This window comes from Bombus vancouverensis, chromosome 10 (assembly GCF_051014615.1).
Source record: "Bombus vancouverensis nearcticus chromosome 10, iyBomVanc1_principal, whole genome shotgun sequence".
Lineage (NCBI taxonomy): Eukaryota > Metazoa > Arthropoda > Insecta > Hymenoptera > Apidae > Bombus > Bombus vancouverensis.
In genome coordinates, this window is record NC_134920.1 from 14,442,385 (window position 1) to 14,466,730 (window position 24,346).

General features: G+C 38.9%; 1 protein-coding gene across 3 annotated transcripts in view; it reads right to left on the reverse strand.

Annotated features, from left to right (window-relative positions):
* The window catches only part of Ptp10D (Protein tyrosine phosphatase 10D), a 54,186-nt gene extending 35,946 nt beyond the window's left edge, over positions 1-18,240 (reverse strand). Inside the window, exon 1 of one of the 3 annotated variants that reach the window (XM_076622426.1) lies at positions 15,325-18,240. In XM_076622426.1, the coding sequence (XP_076478541.1) occupies positions 15,325-15,423 (99 nt within the window). In that variant the 5' untranslated portion in view covers positions 15,424-18,240. The remainder of the gene's footprint in view (positions 1-15,324) is intronic. The other 2 variants (XM_033348714.2, XM_033348721.2) reach the window with 2 other exon arrangements.
* Positions 18,241-24,346: the final 6,106 nt, after the last annotated feature.

Genomic DNA, 24,346 nt, shown 5'->3' on the forward strand with positions numbered 1-24,346 from the left:
AAAGCATCGAAACTAGGTAACGACAGGTACAATAGTTTATGTGTAGAGAGTTAGATAACGATAATCGTTCTTGTTAAAAACGATGAATTATTTTTACGGTAAATCACTTGAGTACATAATAAGCGTAATACGCTGAAATTTCCAGCAAAATTAGGACCAAAGTTAAAATGAAAATTCGCATATCCACGATAACTTAAATAATAAGTAAAATAATTAAAATAATCCGTATCTCCGCGATAAAATATTACGAAGGAGAGTTCCGTCCTTCTGCGTGGAAGGACCTGCATGCACCTGTATAAAATTATTATCTGTACAATTATCTTTAAGTCAAAGTTTCTTAAGATTGTATCGTTGTACCGTACAGGCATATGTAAAGGTAATAACATAGCGATTCCAGGTAACCAAAATCGCAACACTCGCAAATAAAAGGAAATCACAGCTTCGATCAATTTAATGCACAAAAGACTATCCGCGAAACTGCCAGCAACGACCATCCTTCCGCGAAACGATCTAATCCGACGATGCAATATCCTGACAATAGCTGAATCCAACCGGTAATCGTCGGATAAGATCTGCGTGTGCTTAACGATCCGACTTCCTGTTTACCAGATGCTCGATACGTTTCTGCTAACTTGTGTAATACGACGTTTTACGCAATCGATGAATTCTGCAGAGAGGAAACAGGAAAAAGAGAAAGAACAAAAGAGAAACGATCCAGCTAAAACTGCGGGAAATCTCCATTTATTCGTGTTATTAGTCGCTTTTTCCACATCGTCTGTTATTTTTCAAACAGAGTCGAAGCTTTAAATTTTAGATAACCGATAATTTGCCTATCCTTTGAGTTATTAACGTTACCGTATTATTATTATTATTGTGCGAATCGATTTCTAGTTTTTAATTATACAGCTCGGCACGATAGCCGTTCATAATGTATTCATTTAATAACGAAATTACGAATAAGAAGGATCTGCAGCCATTTTAAACGGCCATTATTTTGCAAGCTTCGTAGCTTCGTAATAATAAAATCGCAATGCCTTGGTACCTTGTCGCGTGGGAAACTCTTTATCTCGAGATCGTGTAATTTTCAAATCATCGATAAAGAAGATTTTTCTTTAAACGCTGTAAGAAATAGTACGTACGTGGTATGTGAAATAGACTTTACATGGACATACATCGTACGTTTGATCGATAATTCAAATTTATTACCTGTTGATTACATAAAAAACCATTTATTAATAGCATTTATTTTATTTAGTTTATTGTTTCTTCCAATTTATCATCTTTTCGTTCCACGAATCGCTTTATTCCATCGCTTGTGATATTTTATTTATTATTAATGAATTATTATGCACGGCGGCAAAGTTTACATTTCGTGGCGAGATACATCAAAGTGTTTGGATATTTATCGGAACGATGGGGTGTATGCCAGTAACAGCGTTTCGAACGAAAGCTCTGAAGCCGTTTGTGAGTCGTGGAAGAGGAAGGTCAGGCAAGATTTAGATATTTCGCTAAGTAGGCGTTGATTAACACGGTGAAAATAGAGAATTTCCTTTAAAACTCGATGAAAAATATATAGGAAATATATAGTTTGCGAGGTCCGCTCGTCTTATCGAAATAAAAAGTAATCTATCGTTTTGATAAATTAACTAGAAATTATGATATATCATATAACGATCTTATTTATATACGTTCGAATAAAAGAACAGAAATTCAAGAACGGCGATCGATCGTCATAAATGTTTCGTACACACGGTATCGTTATTTTCTTCCCACCAAGCGTTATTCGATCAAAATTTTCTCGTTTAACCAAATATCGAATTATTATCGTTAGAAATTATTTACACATCGCTGTACAATGAGCAAGTACGTTATAAAAGAGAAAAGAAAAAGCAGAATTCACGTCGATTCGCGAGACGAAAGCGATTTACTTGAGCGAAAAATAGAAACCGTGACGAAACCGTGACATAATTAATCGGAAAAGGAGCAACGCGATGCAAGAAGCAAACGGTTTCCAAACGCGTTTGGTACACTGCGCGTTCCACTTTGACGGTATGTGCGTGAGCGCGCGCGCGCGCACTCCTGTAACTTTTGGCTGTGCGTAATTAAAGATTTACGTAATCGCCCCTACGAGCATGCAACGTAATTGATTTCCAAACAACGATATTTCGGTTATTCGTAAGATCCTAAGATCGCAAGATATTCGTAGTTGCAGCAACATCATATTTTTCATATGTAATTGTGGTTTCGAAGCAACTTACATTTATCGACATTTTTTTAGAGAGAATAGCAAGTGGAAGCATCAACATCAACATCAACACCAACATCAACATCAACATCAACATCAACATCAACATCAACATCAACATCAACATCAACATCATCATCATCAGACTTAAAGAATGTTTAGAGCATATACGGTAGAGTAGGAAATAAGTAAAATAGAATATGGTAGAAATAGGAAAAACAGGAGATTGGAATAGGCGAAAGCCGTTATTATTAGTATTATTATATTTGAGAGGACCAAGCGTAAAAATTGAAAAATTCACTGCATATTCCATCGTCTATTCTTTCTGCGTGTATTTATCGAAAACGTACATATCTAAGAGAAAATAATATTAAATCTTAACGTTCAGCTGTCTTCTTTCAAAAGTTTCCATGCAAAGTTTCAGCCTTTCCTGCAAACTTCTCTCCATCTCTCGTCGTACACGTGCCAAATAAGAAACGCCAATACGATTTTCACCTGAACGTGCAAGTATCCGTTTCAAGAGATTGCCGTGCAAGGTACCCGCGTTCCCTGACAACTCTTCCGATAGACGTCGTTAGATTCGATATCGCTAGCTACGTAGTTAGCTCGATGGTTCTAGCTATTGTACCCACGCAAAACGCGTTTCCAGATGTCTGAGTTGGACTCGCGCAATTATGCGCAGCGTAACGGAACTTTGCGGACACACACACACATACACACACTTTCGAAAGAGCGGAGGCGGCGGAGAACGGTTCTTCGACCAATCGTAAAACACTTTTAATCCACGCAAACACCAACGATCGAAACGCCTTTTCTCTCTCGTACGCGACGAGAAATCTTACGCGGTGCGTTGAAATTTACCCTTTTCCGTTTGACAATTTTACGCTTGACGTTTGACGTTAAACGTCCTGGCTTTAAAAACAAAAATCGTCTGCCGACACGTCAGATGCAGATTAGTGAAAGGCAGTCCCCTTGAGAACCGAGCAAGCTGTTCGTGACAAAGGAACGCGCACAGACGACCAGAAACGTCGAACAACGTCTTAACCTTCCTGGACTGGAAAGAGTACCGATCGTACAAGTGCCAATGCATCGTAGAGAGAAACGTAGGCATTAAATTACGATAGAGTAGAAAAAAGATTAAAGCTGAGACACGAAAGTCAACACATCGATAGACTGACGTGTATTAGATCGAAATGCGAATGAAACAGGTAATCAAATGAACGAAGGTTTCTATCGCACGATCTACGACACCATCGAAGGAATGGCCAAGCGGTAAAGGACCGATGTTCGACCCAAGTTGCACGTTGCGTTGTCAAAGCGTTTCGAATTTCCAGGAACAGGAACAGGATGCAACCACCTACCGTGATCACCAAAGAAGTTCGCACTTTTTAAAGTGAAAAATTACGCCGACGAAACGCTGTAAATAAAAGTTGAAAAATACAGCATTTGTACAACGATAATCCGAGGCAAGTTAATTTATACAAAGAACGAGAGAAACGAAATCCGTCGGTTTGCATTACGATAAGTCGAAACATTGTATGCAAATCTGGGGACGTTCGTGGCAAAGTATTATAAGCAGGTAATGAGTTTCGAGGATCGTTCTACAGCGAAGGCCGTAGAAATTCGTAGAAAATGAACTTGGATGGCGAAGAAATTTAAATTCTACAAATATTTGGAAATATTTTGTTTATTTGTCCAACTATTATATCGATATTGATATTATTTTCGACGGCTTTTATTATTTTTAATATCCGTCGAGTATTCTTTTCGTGCTCGATATCGCATACGCTCCAATGAAATCGAATCAAACGTCTTTACAACACTTTTCATCGCATTTGTCTACTTGGCAAAGGCAAACGGGTTCCGCGCTTATCGTTCAGATCGACGACCGCTTCTTAAAAATCTCCAATTAGAAATTCCCACTGCAGGATATTCCCACGCGTGGAAAATCGTCCAATTTTTTTCACTCGCGCGGGTATTCCGCGTGCAAAAGTAGATATCGAATGGCGAGCGATAAAAATGCAAATGATGCACCACGTGCGTCAAAAGGATCTCAGAATTCTGATGTTACAGGGTGTAAAAGAAAAGTAGCCGACTGGTGATCCGAACGAGAGATCTTTCGATCGTTCCTTTTTCTCACGTCTGCGTTATGTCTACACGTTTAAACGACTCTTTTATCATCCACTTGGAACAACTAGGATGCATCTCATTGGGCGCTGGATTTCTGATTTTCGCGATCAAACGAAACGATCATCATCGATTTTGTTTAAATTATTTCAGTCGCTTAAACTCGATTTATATCGCTTAAATTATTTGACGTAGAATCATTAACCAACAAATATCTCACATAGGAATTGTACGTACTCTTTAAAACGTGTCACTCGAAATTGTTAGCTTTGTAGACGTTTCAAAAGATAGAGAGTAAAGTAGAGTAAAGTAGAGATTGCAGGAATCAGATTCAAATTTTGGAAAATTTCTCTGAATTTCGTAACTAATCGGTTAAAATTTTCCTTGGTCGTGGTACTTGGATCGAAGGACGAACGAAACATGCGCAAATATTCTCGCGTGTGTGCGCGCACTTTCACTGCGCGCTTCAAGATGTAGGCCTGAATTCGTTGTTCGTTATTTTCACTCTTCGATATCTTTACCACGTATTTTGGATCGTTGGCGCGCAAACACATAGTCTCAATCGATAAATCTTTCCGTCCACCATCTAGGTCCGTTTACTACGTTCCATACGAAACTAGCAGATGTCCCGATTGACCCGTGAACGAGAGTGTAAGCATAGGCGGAACAAAGAATGCGGTTTACCATTTACTTTACGCAATCGCAGCGAGAATAAATGACAAAAAATTACTTCGAATTTATTTGTACGATAATCCACTGTTGGGTTATCTGGTGCGTCAAGTTCGAAACAATGGAAATCGTTAGCGTCGAAATTTCATGAAATTCAAATGGGCAACTTGATTGGGGGACTCGAGAAAAAAGATAAAAAAGATGTAGTGATTTTTGTCCAGTACGTGAAAACCAATTACTTATGAAACAGGCCAATAGTTGGAATTTACTTAATCGTAGCTCTATCTTATAAAACAAATATGAAACACTAAATATAAGGTTTTTCGGTCGATTAAAATTTTGCTTCGCGCCGTTCAAGTTTCTTTCGAGATCGCGCGTTTCTTTTCCTCGAAAGTTATTCGTGTGGCATGCGAGTAGCTCGATCTCGTGACAACGCGATACGCGCGAGGTCCCGGTACGACGCGATGCGTCGAGTAGTTTGCTCGTTTATTTCTCCCGTCTGCTCTATTTTCGTTGTGCACGCGGCCGCATCCTCTCTGGCTAGACCAGGATGTACTCCGAGCTCACATCCGGATGCAAGACACACGTAGCAGAGCGACGAGCGACCACGGCCAACCACACGCAGCCTCTGCACACTTGCCTCTGCACTTGCCCTTGCACGCGTTTTCCAGCACCGCTATTCTCTGTCCAACCCAAGTTCCGGTGCTTCGCCGAGCTCCACTTACGGCCAGCATTTCCTCCGTTGCGTTATCACCATTTCTTTGTAGCGACGATCGATTCTTACGTTTCAAAGAAGAAAGAGTAAAAAATTCTGCCGAATTACAACGGTCCTGCTGCTATAATCGCCAACAAAATCCTAGCTAGCTACAATAATAACGACCTCGGTGACGAAGATGATAATAATCGATAATAATGATAATAGAGTAATAACGATCAACGATATAAGGTCATACTGAGAAGAAGTTCTGCAACCTTAGTTGTCGTACTATTGCCGACATTGTAAACACGATAATTGCGAGCAAGTAGAATATAAAACGATAACGAAATACTTGTCCTTTCTTTTTCTTTCGATAATTTCCTAAGATTTCTAAACGACAGATATGACGATTTAAAGCTCTGCCTTTCCGTAATAGTAATCAAAGAGATAGAGAGAGAGAGAGAGAGAGAGAGAGAGAGAATACGAATATAAAGAATTCAATGAAAAATCGTCCTACTTATGATACGATAACGATACTTATACGTACGTACAGTTAAGAAGAATTTAATATGCAATTTTGTGAAAACGCAATTTTTATTCATTCGGATACGGTAACGTATAGATCGAATAACATACGAAAACAAAGCGTATTTAACGTTCCACGATAAACGACGAACGTGGAGCGCGCATACGCGTGAATTTCTGCATCGCTATCCAACTGGCAGGTTGCAAAACTTTTACACGACACGCGAACCAACGAATAAAGAGCATAGCGTACACGCGTTGTCGTCGTACTAAATGCAAACTGATTGCTTGTCACGTGCACGCTCATTACTCGTAATACGGCCATCTCGATATCGTTACAATTCCGAGCCGATAACGTGCCAGGCTAAATCAGAGCACTCGTTGTACGACTCTTTTAAAACATTAACCGTTTCCCTACCAAACGTTCACCGAATAATTCGGCACGCGTGCTTCGTTCGTTTATCGCACGTTGTACGTTCGATTTTATTTTATATTTTATCTTGCGTTGACAAACAGAACATTTTTCGTAAGAATTTACAGTTTAGTAATAACCGCAAACAACGAATACGATAAATAGCGAAATAACGACCTTGATAATAATTTTCATCTGCCGATAATCATTCAACTGCCAATATCTGTAAAATATCTATAAAAATAATAATATTCCGCAAAGTATCAAAGAAAATTACAATCGAGTTTTACGTCAAAGCATGACCTACATATTTCGTTTATCTATTTATTTATCTTTCTAATCTTCGCGTCGCTATTTTTCTCATTTACTTTAGAGACAATGTCTCTAACCATTAGAAAATTATGAGAGCGCAACTGATTACTTTTATACGCATAACCGTATAAAAGCAAAGCCTCGTGGAAACGAATCGAAAAACAAAATTAAGTAGAGTAAATATCGTAAAAGCGTAAACGATCGCGACTATAATTCTTTCGTTTTGTATCAACTTTAATCCCGATGATTATTCTTCCAACTAAATACACGTTTACTCAATGATCACGAAAACTAACGGGATTTTTATATCTTTTCAAATAATTTTGTTTCAAGTTTTATTTTCAAATATATCGTTCCGACAGTTTCTCCCATTTTTCAGCATTCATACCTCTACCAACGAGTGTTGCGCCTTTATTTTATTTGATATTTTACATTGCCATCTAATTTCTCGAAAGTGCTAATAAATGCATTAAATCGAAAGAGCGTAACGAATTATATATATTTCACACGGTCCTTTCGCGTCTATTCGTAATTATCTTACTACTACGCGTCACAAACAGATTGTCATACAGTTGTCTGTCAAAGCATTCCAGCTTCGTATCATATCATGATATCATGCACGAGCAGGAAAAGACGTGATTCCGCCCCCGAACAACGTTTACGATAAATCAGATCGATCCATCGAGGGAATTATCGAAATTATCGAAAAATCCATCGTTGGATGGGAAAGTAGATATTGAAACGTGATAGATCCAAAACAGTGGAGGAATAAAATATCGAAGAAGAACAAACGGAGAATAAACGTCGTTTACGACGGCACGAATTTTCAATGAAAAGTTTTCTCAAGATGTTTTCAAAGACAGAATTTTGTTGTTAGCTCGATGACGGGTCGATATCGATGAGAAACATGGTGCTGACGGAAGTCTTTCGCGGTATATTGACCAACGAAACGTGCACGCGGCGACGTAATACATCGTAAGCAGTAAGCAGCGAGCAGAGCGAGCAGTAAACGTATATAACGCGCACAATTTGAAGCCGACAGCGCGATACGTCACAGTTATTTGCCATCCATTCGACGGACAGGGTCCTCGTAGCAAGTACTTAAATTAGCACGCGGTCATGAGCCCCGAATTCTGGGCCAATAATGTCACGGCTTTCTCTCAATCCCATCACGTCTAGCGAAAATACCGCAAACAATACGCATGCTAGCTCGCGAACACGAGCGGAATCGCTTTTGCATCGACCAAGCTGTCCTCGTTCGTGAAAAAATATCGAAACGATACTGTTGGAAGAAGAAACGAATATGCGAATAACAGCTGACGCAACGTCTTGATCTACGCGACGTTTCGAGGAAAAAAAGGCGAGGGAAAACATTTATCCACAGCTCGATTTGCACACGATTCGATGACGATTCGAGAAATCTGTATGAAGCCTGTAGAGTTCTCCTCTAAACATCTGCTCTGAGATGCAGCAAGTTACTCCGAGAGAAAGTATATATGGTCCAGTGAGCTATTATACGTTTCTAACGTGATCTTTCTTCGAATAGAACGCTAGCAGGACGATGTCCCATTATACCTCTGCTTCCACATGATCGTCTACCACTTCCATGCGATCAATCTTTTCTTATTTACTCGAAAGAATCCGAAAAGCTCGTATCTTTCGTATCCTATCGATCTATCTACTCGTTGAAAGATTTCTCGCGCGGTCTTAAGATTCAGCGCGCTTTAAAGTTTAAAAGAGTAGAAAATATATTAACATCGATCATATTTACGTTTATACAACAGACGTTTTACTTTATATAAACATTATATACGTATAAGAGAACACGTACGTAATTAATCGAAGCTTAATAACATTTCAGTTTGCGTTCCATTCGATCCATATCATTTTGCCATTCGATTTCACCGATTCGATGGAAAATTAACGAAAGCGGTCCTTTCGAAATACCATCGACGCGAAATATTAGAAATTTTCCAGTTTTATAACATTTTCGTACAAAAGTATCGGAATTACGAACGTTTCCGATCGTTAATTATCGCGATCGATCCAAAGATCAATTTATATATCAAAATCGTTGGAGTCATTTAATTACGTACGAACGGCGAAAAACAGAAAAAAGTACTCGTTTGTCCATAAGGCCAACTCGTTCCAACAAATTGAAACAGATGGCCTTTACTTTATCGGTTCTATCTCATAGTCTCGAGTTAATTATTATTTTATTACTTGTTTTACAGACCACCATGGATCGTTTTCTTCGTTCAAAATCTACACTTTCCTATTAAAGCTTATCCTATTAAAACCGTAATAATAACTAATAAATTAAACTGATAAATTTATCTTAAATGTGGCAAATAAAAGAACGCCAAGTCTATTCATTTTGTACAATTGAAGTTAAAAAGAGAGGATTAAATTTGTTAACGTTATTTTCGAGTAAATCGAAAATATGCGCCTGATTTGTTGAAACAAAATTAAAGGAAAGTATAAACGTTTACGATGGCTGCGAATAAAATTTATATTCAAAGAACGATGTTACGATCGGCAAGTAGTCTGGAAATATAACTTTTCGTCCGTTATTTCGCCGAAATATTTAAATCTTCGAACTGAAAGCCGAACCAAATACACGATCGAGTTAAAAACTTCCGCGCGAACGATTATCCGAATATTTAATAATTATTGAGATAACCTTTCTTTGATCTGACAGGTAATTATAATAATTGAAACGACGCATTTTCACTGCTGATGTACATCCTGCTACAGCTTGTAATAGAACGTTAAAATGGTGTAGAAATAACGTTTAACGAATAATATACTATACAGTAAAATATCTTACACGACTTTGTCGTGTACCATATACATTATTTACCGTAGTTTATAACGCAACTTTGATCCTCTCGTAATGGCAACAGTGTTCTAATGTTTCGATATACATCGTAAAACTCAGGAAGATTCTACGATTTTTTCTGCCCTTCAACGCGTGTCCGTCCGCACCCCGGGTATTCGCTTTGCATCGCGTTTATGCCGATCGTTGCTTTATTCACTTTCACTTAGCCTAGTTACCGTGCACCAGCATACGTGAATAACCTAGAGTAGTTTGCAGCAGCTCGGCGCTCGAGCATCGATTTTCTACGCGAAACGACATTCGAAAACGATAAACAATATCTTGGTCTTTAAAAACGATCGAAATGGGCGTTGTCCGATCGAACGAATGGCGATTTCATTCGCCACGGGGCTCGCAGAACGGTACTTTCGCTAAAGAAACTTTCCTTTAGTCGATAAACCGTGAAACACCTAGTAATCCTTCGTGCTTGAACTTTCATTTATTCCAACGATATTCTACGATTTCACGGTACTCGTTAATCGATAAATAAAAGCGTTTGCACAATGTTATCTTGCATTTTTCTACTTTCCTATATATATATATATATATATATATGTATATATATATTATTTGCTAATCGCAGGAAAATAATTCCAAGAAATATACTTCAAAGAACTCTTTACACGCGCAATGTCTCGAGGTATTAAGAATAATTTAACGAACGTATGTATAGGTCCCTAGGTACTGCCGATGCCTTAATATGTATACATGCATGTACGTGTATGTATGTATGCACACAGCTGTACATGACAAAAAATGTCAGAGGAAGAGCATTATTTGACATAGCATTCGATTAACATCGCAAATACGATAGTAATCGTGAAATTATCCTCAAAGTCATATTTTTCGATATTTCAAATGATGATTTTTCGATGATTCTTTTAAACCTTTAAATACCAGCCTGTATACTGTTATCGTCGTGTCTACGTATATAGATTATATAGATATAGCCGAGGTTAAGACAAGTCCGTAACAAGATGATATTCACGCGATCTTCGATACCAAAACGTTCGAAACTCGGAGAACGTCGGATCGGTCTGTTATTCGATAGGCTGCGCGTTTGCCCGATCTTACAACTTTCAGTCTGTTTGCGAGGAGCGTAATCGAACAAACAGTTTATCGTGATATTTCTACAACGTTTGAAAATATTCGAGAACGCGCTAAAACTGCAAGTTACATGAACAGAGTCGTGGGTTGATCGTTCACGGAAACGCGGACAATCAAAGTGGACGATGATCGTTTCGAACGTTTGTTGAAATAAATTTTCCTTGCCCGATCTGCCTATCGTAGTCATCGAATTATTCGCAGCTATTATCAAACGTTTCCGAGTTCCTCGTATTCAACGTTACGTGGATATCACGGTATTATAAATAAATCTTTGAATCGGTCTTAACCTTAGCTACGATATAACGCCGTCATGATAAGACTATATGTATAGCCCGGTTTAAAAAAACATCGATGAGCTTGAAATCTCGAAACGCATGACTTTGAAAAAGATGTCACGTTCACCATCGTATTTACCCTTCTAGATCAAATTTTCCCTATTATCGATAATAACAGATACGTATACGAGAGGATACGTAGAGGATAAGTCGATAAAAATGACCATTCGAGATATTTAAGGTACCTGAATAAAAGTTTTCCGACGTTGATATCGCGATATCTTCGAGTAAATTTCGATTACTATTATCCGAACTGCGTCAGAAATACCAATTTCTTTACAGTCTTACGTATACGTACATTATCACAGGCGTCGCGTCGTGCATGCAAATTCAGACACGTACAATGGAAAAATAATGAAAATTAAAACGATTCTAAGAACAAATATTGTTTGTTCGTTCGTTTGTTCGTTTGTTCGTTTGTTCGTCTGTTCGTCTGTTCGTTTGTTCGTTTGTTCGTTTGATCAATGTGACACAATGTGTACACATATACGATATTGAAACAAATATTACGTTCGAAGATAATTCGGTTATATCGTTTACAACTGAGATATATATGCCGAGTTCTCATTATGATTAGGGTTAGGGGCGTGAAACGAATCCTCGTTTGAACTACACATGGTTGCTATGCAATCGAGAAGACATCGACTAGTGCAAATACCACTACTACAGAATTTGACAAGTAACCGCGGTAATCAGACACTCGAGAAGCTAATCTCGGTCCTACACCTAGGTCCAACAACGAATCCGCGGCCAACGGGTTAGCAGGCTTATTCCTTCGTCAAAGTCTAAGCTGGAATTGATAGCAAGACGTTAGTTAACCAGTCCAAGAGCTCGTACACCAGCGAGAGAGACTTTCCGTCACGGTGACGCTGTCGGGGAAAACTATGACGGAGTGTGTCTAAGAACGCGAAATCCTCGGATTCGTGGAGAGATGTCTCCGTTCGGGAAGCGAGGGAAATCGACGCTGCTGTTAATTGGTCAATTTGGGACAAAGACTGCTTGTCCGTTTGAAGAACCTTGATCAACAAAATCCCAAGGTTTATAGCGGGTCCACGGGTTAGCTGGACTTGTGCTGTGTAGGTACATCGACATCTGGTAATCATTTTGCCCGAAGGAACCGTTGGAATGTTTACCGTCGAGTACGGGTATTTCTTTTAACGAGGGCTATTATTATTACTCCATACTTTTGTTGGACGGAGCGTTCGTCCCGTTGACGGCGGCTACGTTCGGCGACTGATTATCGCCTCGAGCCCAAGCTCGTTGTTACAATTCTCAAATAAATACAATTGGGTAGAATGACGGCAAATTGTTTAATTACAGCTGTAAACTTTAATTACAATTTTTATGAATTTTCCCAAAGTTTCAGAGGGGAGGCTCCGGTGTCCTCTCATCTCCGACATATACAAAGCACGATATGTAAAATCCAAGGTATTTATTATTTGCTTAAAGGAGACAAATAAAATAGAAATTAGTTGAAAGCAATCTATTTCGTCTTATGACAAAGTAAAAGCTACTTTCGGTGCGTTTCCTTCGCAGCAGAAATATTCCACTTATAAACAACGATTTGATACAAAAAAAGCGAGTTAAACGAATACAAGAACTAGTAAATTACGTAAAATGCAATTAAATTGTACGGTAATATGTAATCGTAACTTCTCATTCTTTCGTGTCGTTAATGACTGAAAGCCACTAATTGACGCAACTATAAATAAATGAAAAAAAAAGTATAATCCGAAAGCCACGCGCTTTCCTATTCTTATCTCAATCTTTTTAAATCGAACAACTCGCGGAACTCGCTTAATCAGACCATAAACGAAACCCGCAGCCTTATCAAACTCTAAAACATCGAATGCCACCGGATAAGATCGGATACGAATGGCAATTACATCGATACAAGCGAGCGGTCGAAAGCAATATGCCTGGATATGGGAGCGACGAGTTTGCACAAGAAGCATTCAATAAAATCGCCAAGCAAAATTCTCGCGGCAAACGGAAAATTATTCCGGTGGAAATTTCGCAATTGGCAACTTCCGCGACACGAAACGTTTCAAAACCGATGGAAATCCAGCGTGTCGAGACGTTGAAACGCGTGCATCAACGTTTGCACGAACAACGTTCGCGCGGTCGAACGGATCATTGAAAATCAAAGGTCAGTGGACATCGCACCGGATACGAGGCGACGTTCTCTCACGTTGGGAAAGTCAACCGAGTTTCGCAACCCGGAGACACGAATCAGCCGAGCAAAAGAAGACTAGATACCGACCGTGTGTTCCCCTTCACCGATCGCTGACCACAGCTCGAGACGAGATCCGATTCGCATCTATCGCGAAACTCGTGAAATCTACTATCGAGTTGGGCAACTTTTCAACCGACAAATCCGCTGCTAATTTTATTCTCTACGATGGGAAAATATTTGATCGAAAATATTTGATAGCAGAAATATTATTCTCTTCTGAAACGCGATGCACGCGTCCATCTACGGTAGCTCGCGAAAGTATCGAAACGCTTGGCCACGAACAAACCTTCTACGAATGCACTTAAACTTCGACGTCTTAAAATTCGACGTCTGCAACGTTCGCGCAGAATAATCAAATTTGTTGCGTATTGCAAATACTTTGATGTAATAACGAAAGGGCGTGAGAAAATAACGCGCGATTTAGATCCAACAAGGATAGATACGATCGAACAAAAGATATAACAAACTTAAAAAGAAAATATGACAAACGACAAAACGATTCGGACTATAACTCCTATGGTTAGCTTGTCCGAAGCAGCGAGAAGATATTATACGAGACAACTAGTGAAATGAACGAGAAAACAACTTGAAGAAATTAAGTAATACGCACGCGCTACTGAATTATAATAACAACAGCTGAGAATATTTATTATTATTATTATTATTACCATTATCGTTGGCGTTGTTGTTCTTGTTCTTGTTCTTGTTATTATATTCATGATACATATTATTAAGATAAACTTGTTTGCGTTGGACGAGGAGGGGTCGTCGACGTTAAACGCAAGCAGTTTCACCCTTTACTCTTTATAACCAAAATCGGCCTACTCTTAAACACCGTACACTTAAATAGTTTAAAATAAACGCTAACCTTACCCTACCGTTACATATGCTGCACGAAAATTTAGCAAACGATTATAACGATTACGTTGGTAAAGATCGAAACTAATTTCGAAATTCTATATACACATACACGTACTCATGTGCAAAATCTACATTCGTAGTTGCGTACTTTAACGCAAGTAGATATTTTGCAGAGATCACGATCATTTATCGTATTTAAATGATTCGTTATACCGATAAACCTCGATATTTAGGCCGTGGACCTACTTCATTGGAAATTAGATAACAGTAAGCTAACAGTTCGATACCGACGATTGAATCGGTACAATGATTAGCAATTAGAAAAGAAGAATTTATAACAAATATAACAGAGATCCGGATCATTTTCGGATAAATTTCACAATTTTTCATCGATCGTTTACTCCTATACTTTAAGAAACGTCGAACAATGTAATCGAATAACTGGTAATTTGTAAATTTCCATCGGAATCTAGCTATTCCATCCGGTCAGGAAGAAGAACCTATTACTATCGATGACTCGTAGAATTATTACTTCGATGGCGAGGGAGGCCTTACGTGTATACTGCTTCTATGTATACGTTCCAAAGGTAGCTTTAAATTATAGATAAAAAATAAGAACAATTTCGATCGTTCTAAAGACTAGTTTTACCCATAGAATATACTTTCATCGCAGATCGGTACAACGAATAGCAACGTGAAAATTGGAAAAGATGGAAAAGTACAGTTTCCGTGGCTGCGACAGTCACGAGACAGTTGCTTCATCGAGGAATCGGACTAAAAGTTTACGCTTCCAAAGAACTTCAATCTCGTGTACATACAAGACTGTTGCGTACGCGCGGATTCTGTGACAGAAAGGCGTTCGAACGACACGTCCTAGATTCGTACAATCACCAAACCCCAATTTTACCCATTCTACTCACCTCTGCGAGTAACGTCAGAAGCAGAAGAAGGTTGCCGCGAAGCCTGGAAATCGGTCGCGGAGAATCGACGGCCACGTCCTTCATCCTTGACGAAATCATACAGCACGGTTATCAAGATATATAGAATTACGCGCGATTCTCGATCTTCTGTTCGCAGTTCGAAGCTTTCTTCTTTCGATCGACGGTATTCTCCCCCTTTCTCTTCTCCTCTGGCCTACTTGCACGCGACGATCGATTCACCGAAACTCACGATATCACGCACACTGTCGGCAAACACTTTGGCCGTCACTAAGAATGCGCGCGAGGAACGCTCGTGTGGTGTCTGTCGATCGATCGATCACGCACTGTGGATTGCCGCGATTCGCAAGCCGCGTACCTGCTATCACGAGGAGTCGCGTATCCCGGCCTGGACAACACCTTGCGACGATACCTGTTCGCTCGATTCGCGGGTAGCACGATGCCGACGATAGGCTTGTCGAGCGAGATGGAATCGTGGAGAAACAACCAGGGGAACGACAGCTGCCATATCCATCGGCAAGCTGACTCGAGTTTGGCTAACCGGAACGCTCCTCTCCTTCTGCCCTCGCCCCTCTGTCGTTGTTCCGGCTAGCTCGCTGTACACGCTATAGCTAGGCAAACGGTACACGATAACCACGTGTCGCCGTGTGTCACGAATGCGTGCCTCTTGGCTTTCTTGTCTCTTGGCTCTTGCCTCTTGCCTCTTGCCTCTTGCCTCTTGCCTCTTGCCTCTTGCCTCCGCTACTTCCCATACATTTTCTACCGTTCGCTTTACAACGATCGTTGCGCGGTTCTCTATGCGCTATATAAGATAACTTCGGATTAACCAGCAACGACCTCTCTGTCCTTCCTACTTCGGCAAGTTGTAGGATTCGTTTACAAATCCAAGAGAACGAAACGTCAAGTTAGAAAATCGGTGAACCACGATCGCACCAACGACATGCCGTTTCGATCAAACGACCGATCGAATTAGCACGAACCACGCGGATAAATGCGTTCGTCGACGACAGGCATGTAACGTTCGATAACGAGATCGTGCACTATCATCTTTTCTCTTCGAGAAACGTGCAACGTGAAACAGTTCCAACTAGATAACACTCAGCCTCATCCTTCTTCTCCTCTTCCTCCTTCTCCTGCTCCTCCTCCTCTTCTTCCTTCTCCTCCTCCTCCTCCTCCTCCTCCTGCTCCTGCTCTTCTTGCTCGCCGCGCTCCTATTGCTTCTCGTTCCGAGCCCTTCGGCGCGTGCAATGGAATAACGACCCGGAGGGATGCTACCCTCTGCATCCGAGACAACGACAACGTAACGAACCGAGCGTTACAAAATCTGAGGTGTCGCCGTTATTAATCGTGAGATTGTCTCGATATTCTCTAGCAATCTAGTCGCTCGAAACGACTAGAATTTTCTCCGATATCCTGTAATCTCCTTTGATATTTTCCTTCCTCTCTTTCTCCTTTTTCTTTCCTTTTTCTTACGACAAAAGGTATTATTCGATTATGAATTTTTATTAAATCAGCATGTTTATTTTTACGCTTTCTTCTATCGAATACTTTCTTTTAAAAGTAAATGGAATGTACGACGAGGTAATTTCACTTTGTGAAAAGAAAATGCTAACGATATGAAAATATGAATCGCTAAAATTATTTAGCTTGTTTCTGCTATCGCGTTTCCCTTCTCGTCTACCAAACAGCTTGCGTTAACGTCGTACAATTATGTAAATAACGAACGTCACAGAACGCCGAGTGAATTTGAATCGATCTTCCAGCCAGTCCAGCGTGACTTCGTTTCTCTCCTTATCGCGCACTTTTTCTACTTCGAATCGAATCCTATTTCCAAATGAAACTAATTAAGTTAAGACGTATGAAAAATGGGAATTTTTTCGAAATTCGAAGGGAAACGTTTCCCCGTATGTCGCTGTAATCGAAGATACGATCGTTGGAACAACGAATCAAAATCGTTTGGTTAATTTCATACGGTTGTCACTCTCGATTCCGGTCGATGATGAGAATATCAGCCGAAACGTGGCAGTACGTTCGATGTTTCAACGTCAAGGTGAAAGACGCCAGCTAGGGAACGGTGTCGAGTGGTTATCAAATGTGAAACTCGAAGAACGTTTTATACTTTCGTCCGATATAGGCGTGTCTGCCGATTGATATAAACGAGTTTTCATATTTTTTCCGATTCAACTCGATTCACGACGTGTCAAAGAACACGAGCGTACCGTACCAACAAAATCAATATGTCAATAACAACTACTGTTCGATATAGGTATCCAACGAATATCGTACGAAAACGAGAAAACCGCGAAAACCATCGCACGTACGTCCTCTTTTCTTTGTCGGGCAGGAACCTGTTGTCCTGCTTCACCAACTTGACGGGCGTCGATGTCAGAGGTAAACGAAAACATACGTGATCAATCCGTCGCGCACAACACGCACCACACACTGTTAAACGGTGAAATTCTCTGCGAAACGAGTATACACGACTTGGCAATAACGAAATCGAACACGTTTCATCGTCGACCGACACACATCCGTCGCCGTATCCCGGATTCTTGCTGCGTGAAAACGAACTAGCAACCAGCAAAACGAGATTTCGCACTGTGAAACGAGACTACACGGAACGAAGGGAACTCGTGACAGCCAGGAGCAGCAGGCCCACGAGTCGAATCCTTGCCACGAAAGCAGAAATCGAGAGGCAAGGTAGCTTCAACGACGACAAATACGCGATTTCGTCCGAGCTGAGGTGCACTCGGTCAACTGGCGCGCTTTCATGACGCCTCTCCCGCTGCAGGCACGGTCAACAGGACCTCGGCTACTCTCACGGCACTCCAACTCGTGGGCTCGCCGAACCAGCAGCAGCTAAATCGCTTGCCTTGCCTCGTCCCTGGCCTCTCCCACCGTCGCACGGCTAACCTGACTGCCTTTTCATTCCATCCGTTTTTCTCGTTCTCTCTCTCTCTCTCTCTCTCTTTCTCTCTCTCTCTCACTCACTCACTCACTCACACACTCTCTTTCTCTCTCTCTCTCACGCTCGCTCGTTCGTCTCACCATCGTTCGAATCACCGCCGACTACTGCCCCGGCCGGATACCCGACGCAGCCGCCACCACCACCAACGTTTTCCCTCTCCCTCCCCCGCCCCGTTCGCCGCTTTCCGTCGTTCCCTACCATCGAGTTAGAGCCACCAACCTAGTACTCCCACCACCGCCACCTTTTGTATTCCCTGCTGCTACGAACCGCCGCGCCGCCATCGTCCCCGTCCATGTTCGCCGCTCCGAGTTTCCTCCCTCGCTCACTGTATGTTCCTCCAACTAGAGCTGCTTCGCTACCTATCCCAATAGAACGTTTCTCTGTGAGTTCCGTCGTGTATGCGTGTACGCGTGTATGCGTATAGACTAGTAGCCAGGAACGTAGCTTGCCAAAGAGATACTTGGTTCTTCAACTGCGTGGGTTCGTTGACTTACTTCACGATCCTTTCGTCGAGTTCGCTTCCAGATTAGATTTCGTCTTTACCGAGACAAACAATTTTTTCCCCGGCACTTAGATTTTCGTTTCATACGTTTGATAACAAAAATGACGTGTTTAGGATTAAAAGTGTTTGTTGAAGATGATCAACATGTTCCTGTGAAACTGGACGACTCGTATGTTAAATATCGTGGAATAATCGAGTATTTACGTAGTTACCGGTGAAATACGTTCGAAATTAGAAAGATGTCGTAAATGTTTAAGAGTCTTACAATTTTGGTAGACTTCTTCGAGTTATCGAATGTCGTTCGTTTCATGGTACGTATTGGCACATTCTTGGAAACGAATCATATATTACATTATAGAAATGGAACAATTCCTTTTACAATTAATTTTAAAATAGCTTTTGCTTACGATAATAATTTTTATCGAAATCTCTAAAAATAAATTACCTGTACCGTTCGAATAAAAAATGTTTGCCGTTAAGCTAGAAAGGAAAGAAAATATAAAGTCTCTATCGATACATAGTTACATTGAATTTTTTGTCTGTTTGCAACTCTCGTTTGTTACTCTCGCTTCTTCTTAAAACTAAAACTTTCGTTCGCTATCTTTGAACTTAGAACCTACCTGATATTTACATAACCGAAGGATAAGACGTGTAAAACTCAGGGACGTAGTTAAAAGCCTCTACTTTCTAATATACTTCTCTGTGACAAGTAAAGCGACTAATGGCGATGAATTTGACGAAGATACGACAACATAAGCAAGTTAAAATTGACGATGATATTGTTGTTTAAGGAAGTGCGTATTGCGCAGGCGTAATATTTCTTCCGTAATAAAAGAATTGAAACGCTTCATCTGTTTCCTTGATAAATAAATAGATTTAGTTGATTGTTTGTTTGCATATAACCCTAAAATCACATGTATCGTTGGGTCGATTTTCAAGTGTAAAAGGTTTTAAGCATAAAGGCTTTAAATTTCTAAAGAATTGTACATATCGTTGTTTTATTAAATTTCATATAACAAGATATTATCGAGTACATCGTATTATATCCTTATTTTAATGAAAGTTACTTTAATGGAGGTAAGCTACAACACGATATATTCTTAATGCTTAAATATACCGTTTCGTTACTGGCTTGTAACAAGATTATTAAATTTATTTGTACGTCATTAAATACAGATCTAAGGAAATTGACTAACGACACTTTATTGAATCGCTTATCGATAATATAAGCAAATATTAACAGAATAACTTCATAATACGAATATAAATACTATTACCTGAATTTGTAATATTAATGCATGAAAGAAAAACGAGAAATTTCAATCTACCGATAAACAATTAAATCTGAAACTGATCTTTTAGGCACAAAATAAGCAGACGTATAAATTCATGCGGCTGAATCGGTAAAGCTAACGTTGCAAAGGAATAATCGTAATCATCTATCATTTGAACTTTCGTATTAAAGATTTCGATTGATATTTCTGTAATATCGATTGGATCCTTTCTTTTTATATGTACTGCGCAAAATAACTAAATTTTTATTAATTTACAAATTACTTGTTATCAAATCCTTAAAGATAAAACAAAAAGCAACCTATTCATTGTATATATTATTTGTACTTTTTACCATACGACAAAAATTTGAATGATACTTAAATAATTAGTTAAGTAGTAACATATACTACGTATACCGGTTATTTAGTATCTTAAGGAGGGGGGAGGGGGGAGGGAAATATCAAGTATTCTTCAATATATCAATGCTCTCTAATTAACAAAAAGTAACAACCAACAAAATTAAGAATTATTAATCATCGAAATAAAGAGCCTTTAAAAATATCATATCGGATAGAAATAACAATCATGAAAATTAAAAATTTCTATCTAAAATTAAATTTTATTATCAGTGTCGAACTAAATCAAAAGCCCTTAAAAGAATTTCACTTCAAAATATGACAGACTAACGTTATAGACAGAATATGATTTCCATAATTTTTCGACATGTTGTAGAAATCGATATTTTAAACAACTATTTCCTATGCGTATAAGGGTTGAACTCGCTTGGTTTCCAAGATATTGGCGAAAAACTACCGGTACCACTACAGAGTACTCTGCTTATAGCTTTGCGTCTATGGCAATGTATTCGTTGATATTGGTTGCCGGTCACCCCACGGTAACCGAATAAAGTGACACCTGATCCAAAAAGTTATGTAAACTATAAACAAAAAATAAGAATTAGATTCGAGTTAGGAGCTATTTCATCTGGCCGCCGCACGGCGGCCGCAGCCAATAGCGCTATACGTATACGATGTCATAGGCGCACAACTACAGAGACAGTTCGCTGTAGTGGTACCGGCAGTATTTCGCCAATATTTCGAAAACCATGCCTGTACAGCATTTGTACCTATAGGAAAAAGTTGTCTAAAATGTTAATTTCTACGATATATCGATATATATACGATATTGGAGGATAGTCAGTCTTTCTACGGTTTCATCTTATAAAGAAATTAGGATTTTAGTATCAGTTTCCTATCGCTCTTAATTTCAGTATCTTATTCCAATGAATCACGAGGGTAAACGAGTAATCAATTGCTTGATGATTTTCAGTAAGAGCCATTGTCATAAATGAAATAACATCGTTAACGATAAATTCGGGATCGCTACGGGTACGATATGTAAGCATCAAGAATGTATACACGCACACACGCACACACACACATTCACAGCTTGCTTCGACCTGATCAGCCATATTGCGACGTCCGCTGGAATTATGCACGCAAAATCGAAATGGTCGTTGATCGTGGCGTGTGTTTATACAGTATAGTGACAGTGACAACCACACCTTTTTCCCCTCTTTTTCTTAGCACTTCGCTACATATATTTGCCCAGGCTCTCCTCTTCGCGAGTAAGAGTTACTGGAGAGACACACGCACACTATCAGTCATGCCGTGTTAGCACTTGTATCAACAGAACTTTACCAATCGTTCCTTCTTTTCCACCTCCAGCCCCTGGTACGCTCCCCACTTTTCAGAGCAACCTTCCACCAGCGCTGCGTTCGCCCTCTACGTTTCTACCCTTATTGCGAGCCCCGAGCAGAGAAAACTATCTACATGCATATATGTACTTATTTTGCGCGTGTGCACAATATTCATTCGTTTGTAACCGTGTTCCGTGTCACACCCACACAAAGGAGCCAAACACAGACATGCAATGCGAAAGACGCATACGTATCAAGAGAGAGGACAGGTTGTCTCTCGTAACTGTATTAGAAATTTAGATCCGTTTAAAAGACTGAGAGAAAGGGCATTGATTCAGAAATTAGTAGTGCTTCAATGAAATTTATAAAATTATTTACTTTTTTATCGTGTATGTGCGAGTATGTACGTATGTATTTGGTTTTTGCAGATATCTTATTTGCATATACAGTTGCGACTATATTAAAAATATCATGTGATAAAATATTGATCGGTAAAAGATTGGATTTGTTTCCGGGAAAGAAATGAAAATTTCTAGTAAAGAAATTTCATCGCAGGATGAAGATTGTTTCGCGATGATAATTAATCGAAATAAGTTAATAAACACGTTCTTGTATTTTTGTAAATTGTTTTAAATAATTTTAAATTGTTTTAAATTATTTTTGGAGGTATCATAGTATTTAGAGTATAATAAGATATATTTAATATTTCCAATATCGACACATTGAATAGTTTATGAGATTCATCGTTACATGTACAACATAACAGAAATTCGATTAAAAAATTGCGAAACTTTATTTCACGATTGTGTTGATATTATCGCTTCCTTTTATTCCTACAACTGATGAACTATACATACATTGATATTAGATGTTAAAACTATTGACTCATCGGTAGTTAAAACGCATGCATATAAGATACAGAACGATGGCCATCACCGTTGACTACCACATAAGAATACATACACTCGTGTGCGATACTCTATCTAAAATATATCTTGGACAATCGCAATCAAAGAACTAACACAAGGATGGAACAGAATAAAGATCAAATATATGTCGATTATTTCTACGTAATAAAGAACTTTTTTTCTAATTTCAGAAGAAATTCGGAATCGCCGATTTTATGCTTTTTTTTATGGGAAAACCACTGCACACTCTGTAAACTTACTTTTGCACTTTATTAAGAATAAAATAACAAATCTGTTGATAAAGCTTTACCATCTAAAGAATATGAAGGAATCTTCCTTTATCACGTTTCTGTAGTAGATTCATCGCTCGTTTTAATTATTTTAATATGTACGTATGTATGTACATTGTACATTTTTTACATATTCTTAACATATTTTATAATTCTCAATATATATATATATATATATATATATATATATATATATATATATATATAACTAAAAGATACTAAGTATTGTAAAAGAACTAGCTTTAAATTAGCAAAAAGTTGGATAAAATTTCATATAATCTTGAATATTGGATACGTTGGAAACTACATACACATGATAATGTTAATTATATTACAGCGCCAAAATATGAAAAGTAAATGCAAATTTCGATTTAATTTTTCCTCGCTACTTAACACTTTCGTTCTTTAGTGTAACACCGTTCGAAGATATATGTCCGAGATAAACCTGGATAATTAATGGGGGCAATTAATCGATGTTTAGTCTCTGAAAGATACGTGGACTGGAGAACAATCGGATACCAATATCAAACATACATCATACGGATTCTACCTTAGCGGTTAAACAGGAATCATGAGTATGACATCACCAACAGGTTCGTTCTGTTTCGTCACTATGGACTTGTTGTCCCGCATTCTTCTATTTATATATACACATACTCATTCGAATAATTCTTAAACGATTTCAAGATACAAGATTGCTCACGCTATTATTAATATTCTTTTATAATGATTCTTTGATACACACATATACGTATGTCTATGGTTTAGGATTGGCAATTATTAATTAACGTATAACGGGAAAAGTGTGATTACGTGGTATCCTAGTACCTTGCGTCTCCGATATAATATCAAATATTGGTTAATGAAATCCGATAATGAGACAAACTAACAAATATTAAATTAATAATAAGCAAACAGGTTTGCGATATCTCCTAAACGCAACTTCTCTTATTAAAGTGGTTAAATTAGTCGTTCGATCGCTCTCGTTTCATCGTTCGATCTTTGGTTATCGATTGAAATAATAACCGTTCTGTCAAAGCAAAGCTACGATTAATCGACTCTCTCTTTCCAACGGATTAAAAAATTGTTCTCTTCGCGTTCTCACGTGCTTGTTAAATTCTCCGATAAAACGAAAACTATAGTTAAACATCTCAAAATGATTATTTCACTTATAAATTAGTGTAGTATACGGTAGCAAGTAGAAAAATTATATCTAGCAAAGGATTAATTGGATATCGCGCCGATATCGTTATGAAATATTCAATCGTAAGCTAATTCTCCGTGTTACACGTATATACGTATAAAAGCGGTATCGGTTGCGTTTCTCGTACTACGTTATTACCATAAATAACGATTCTTAAG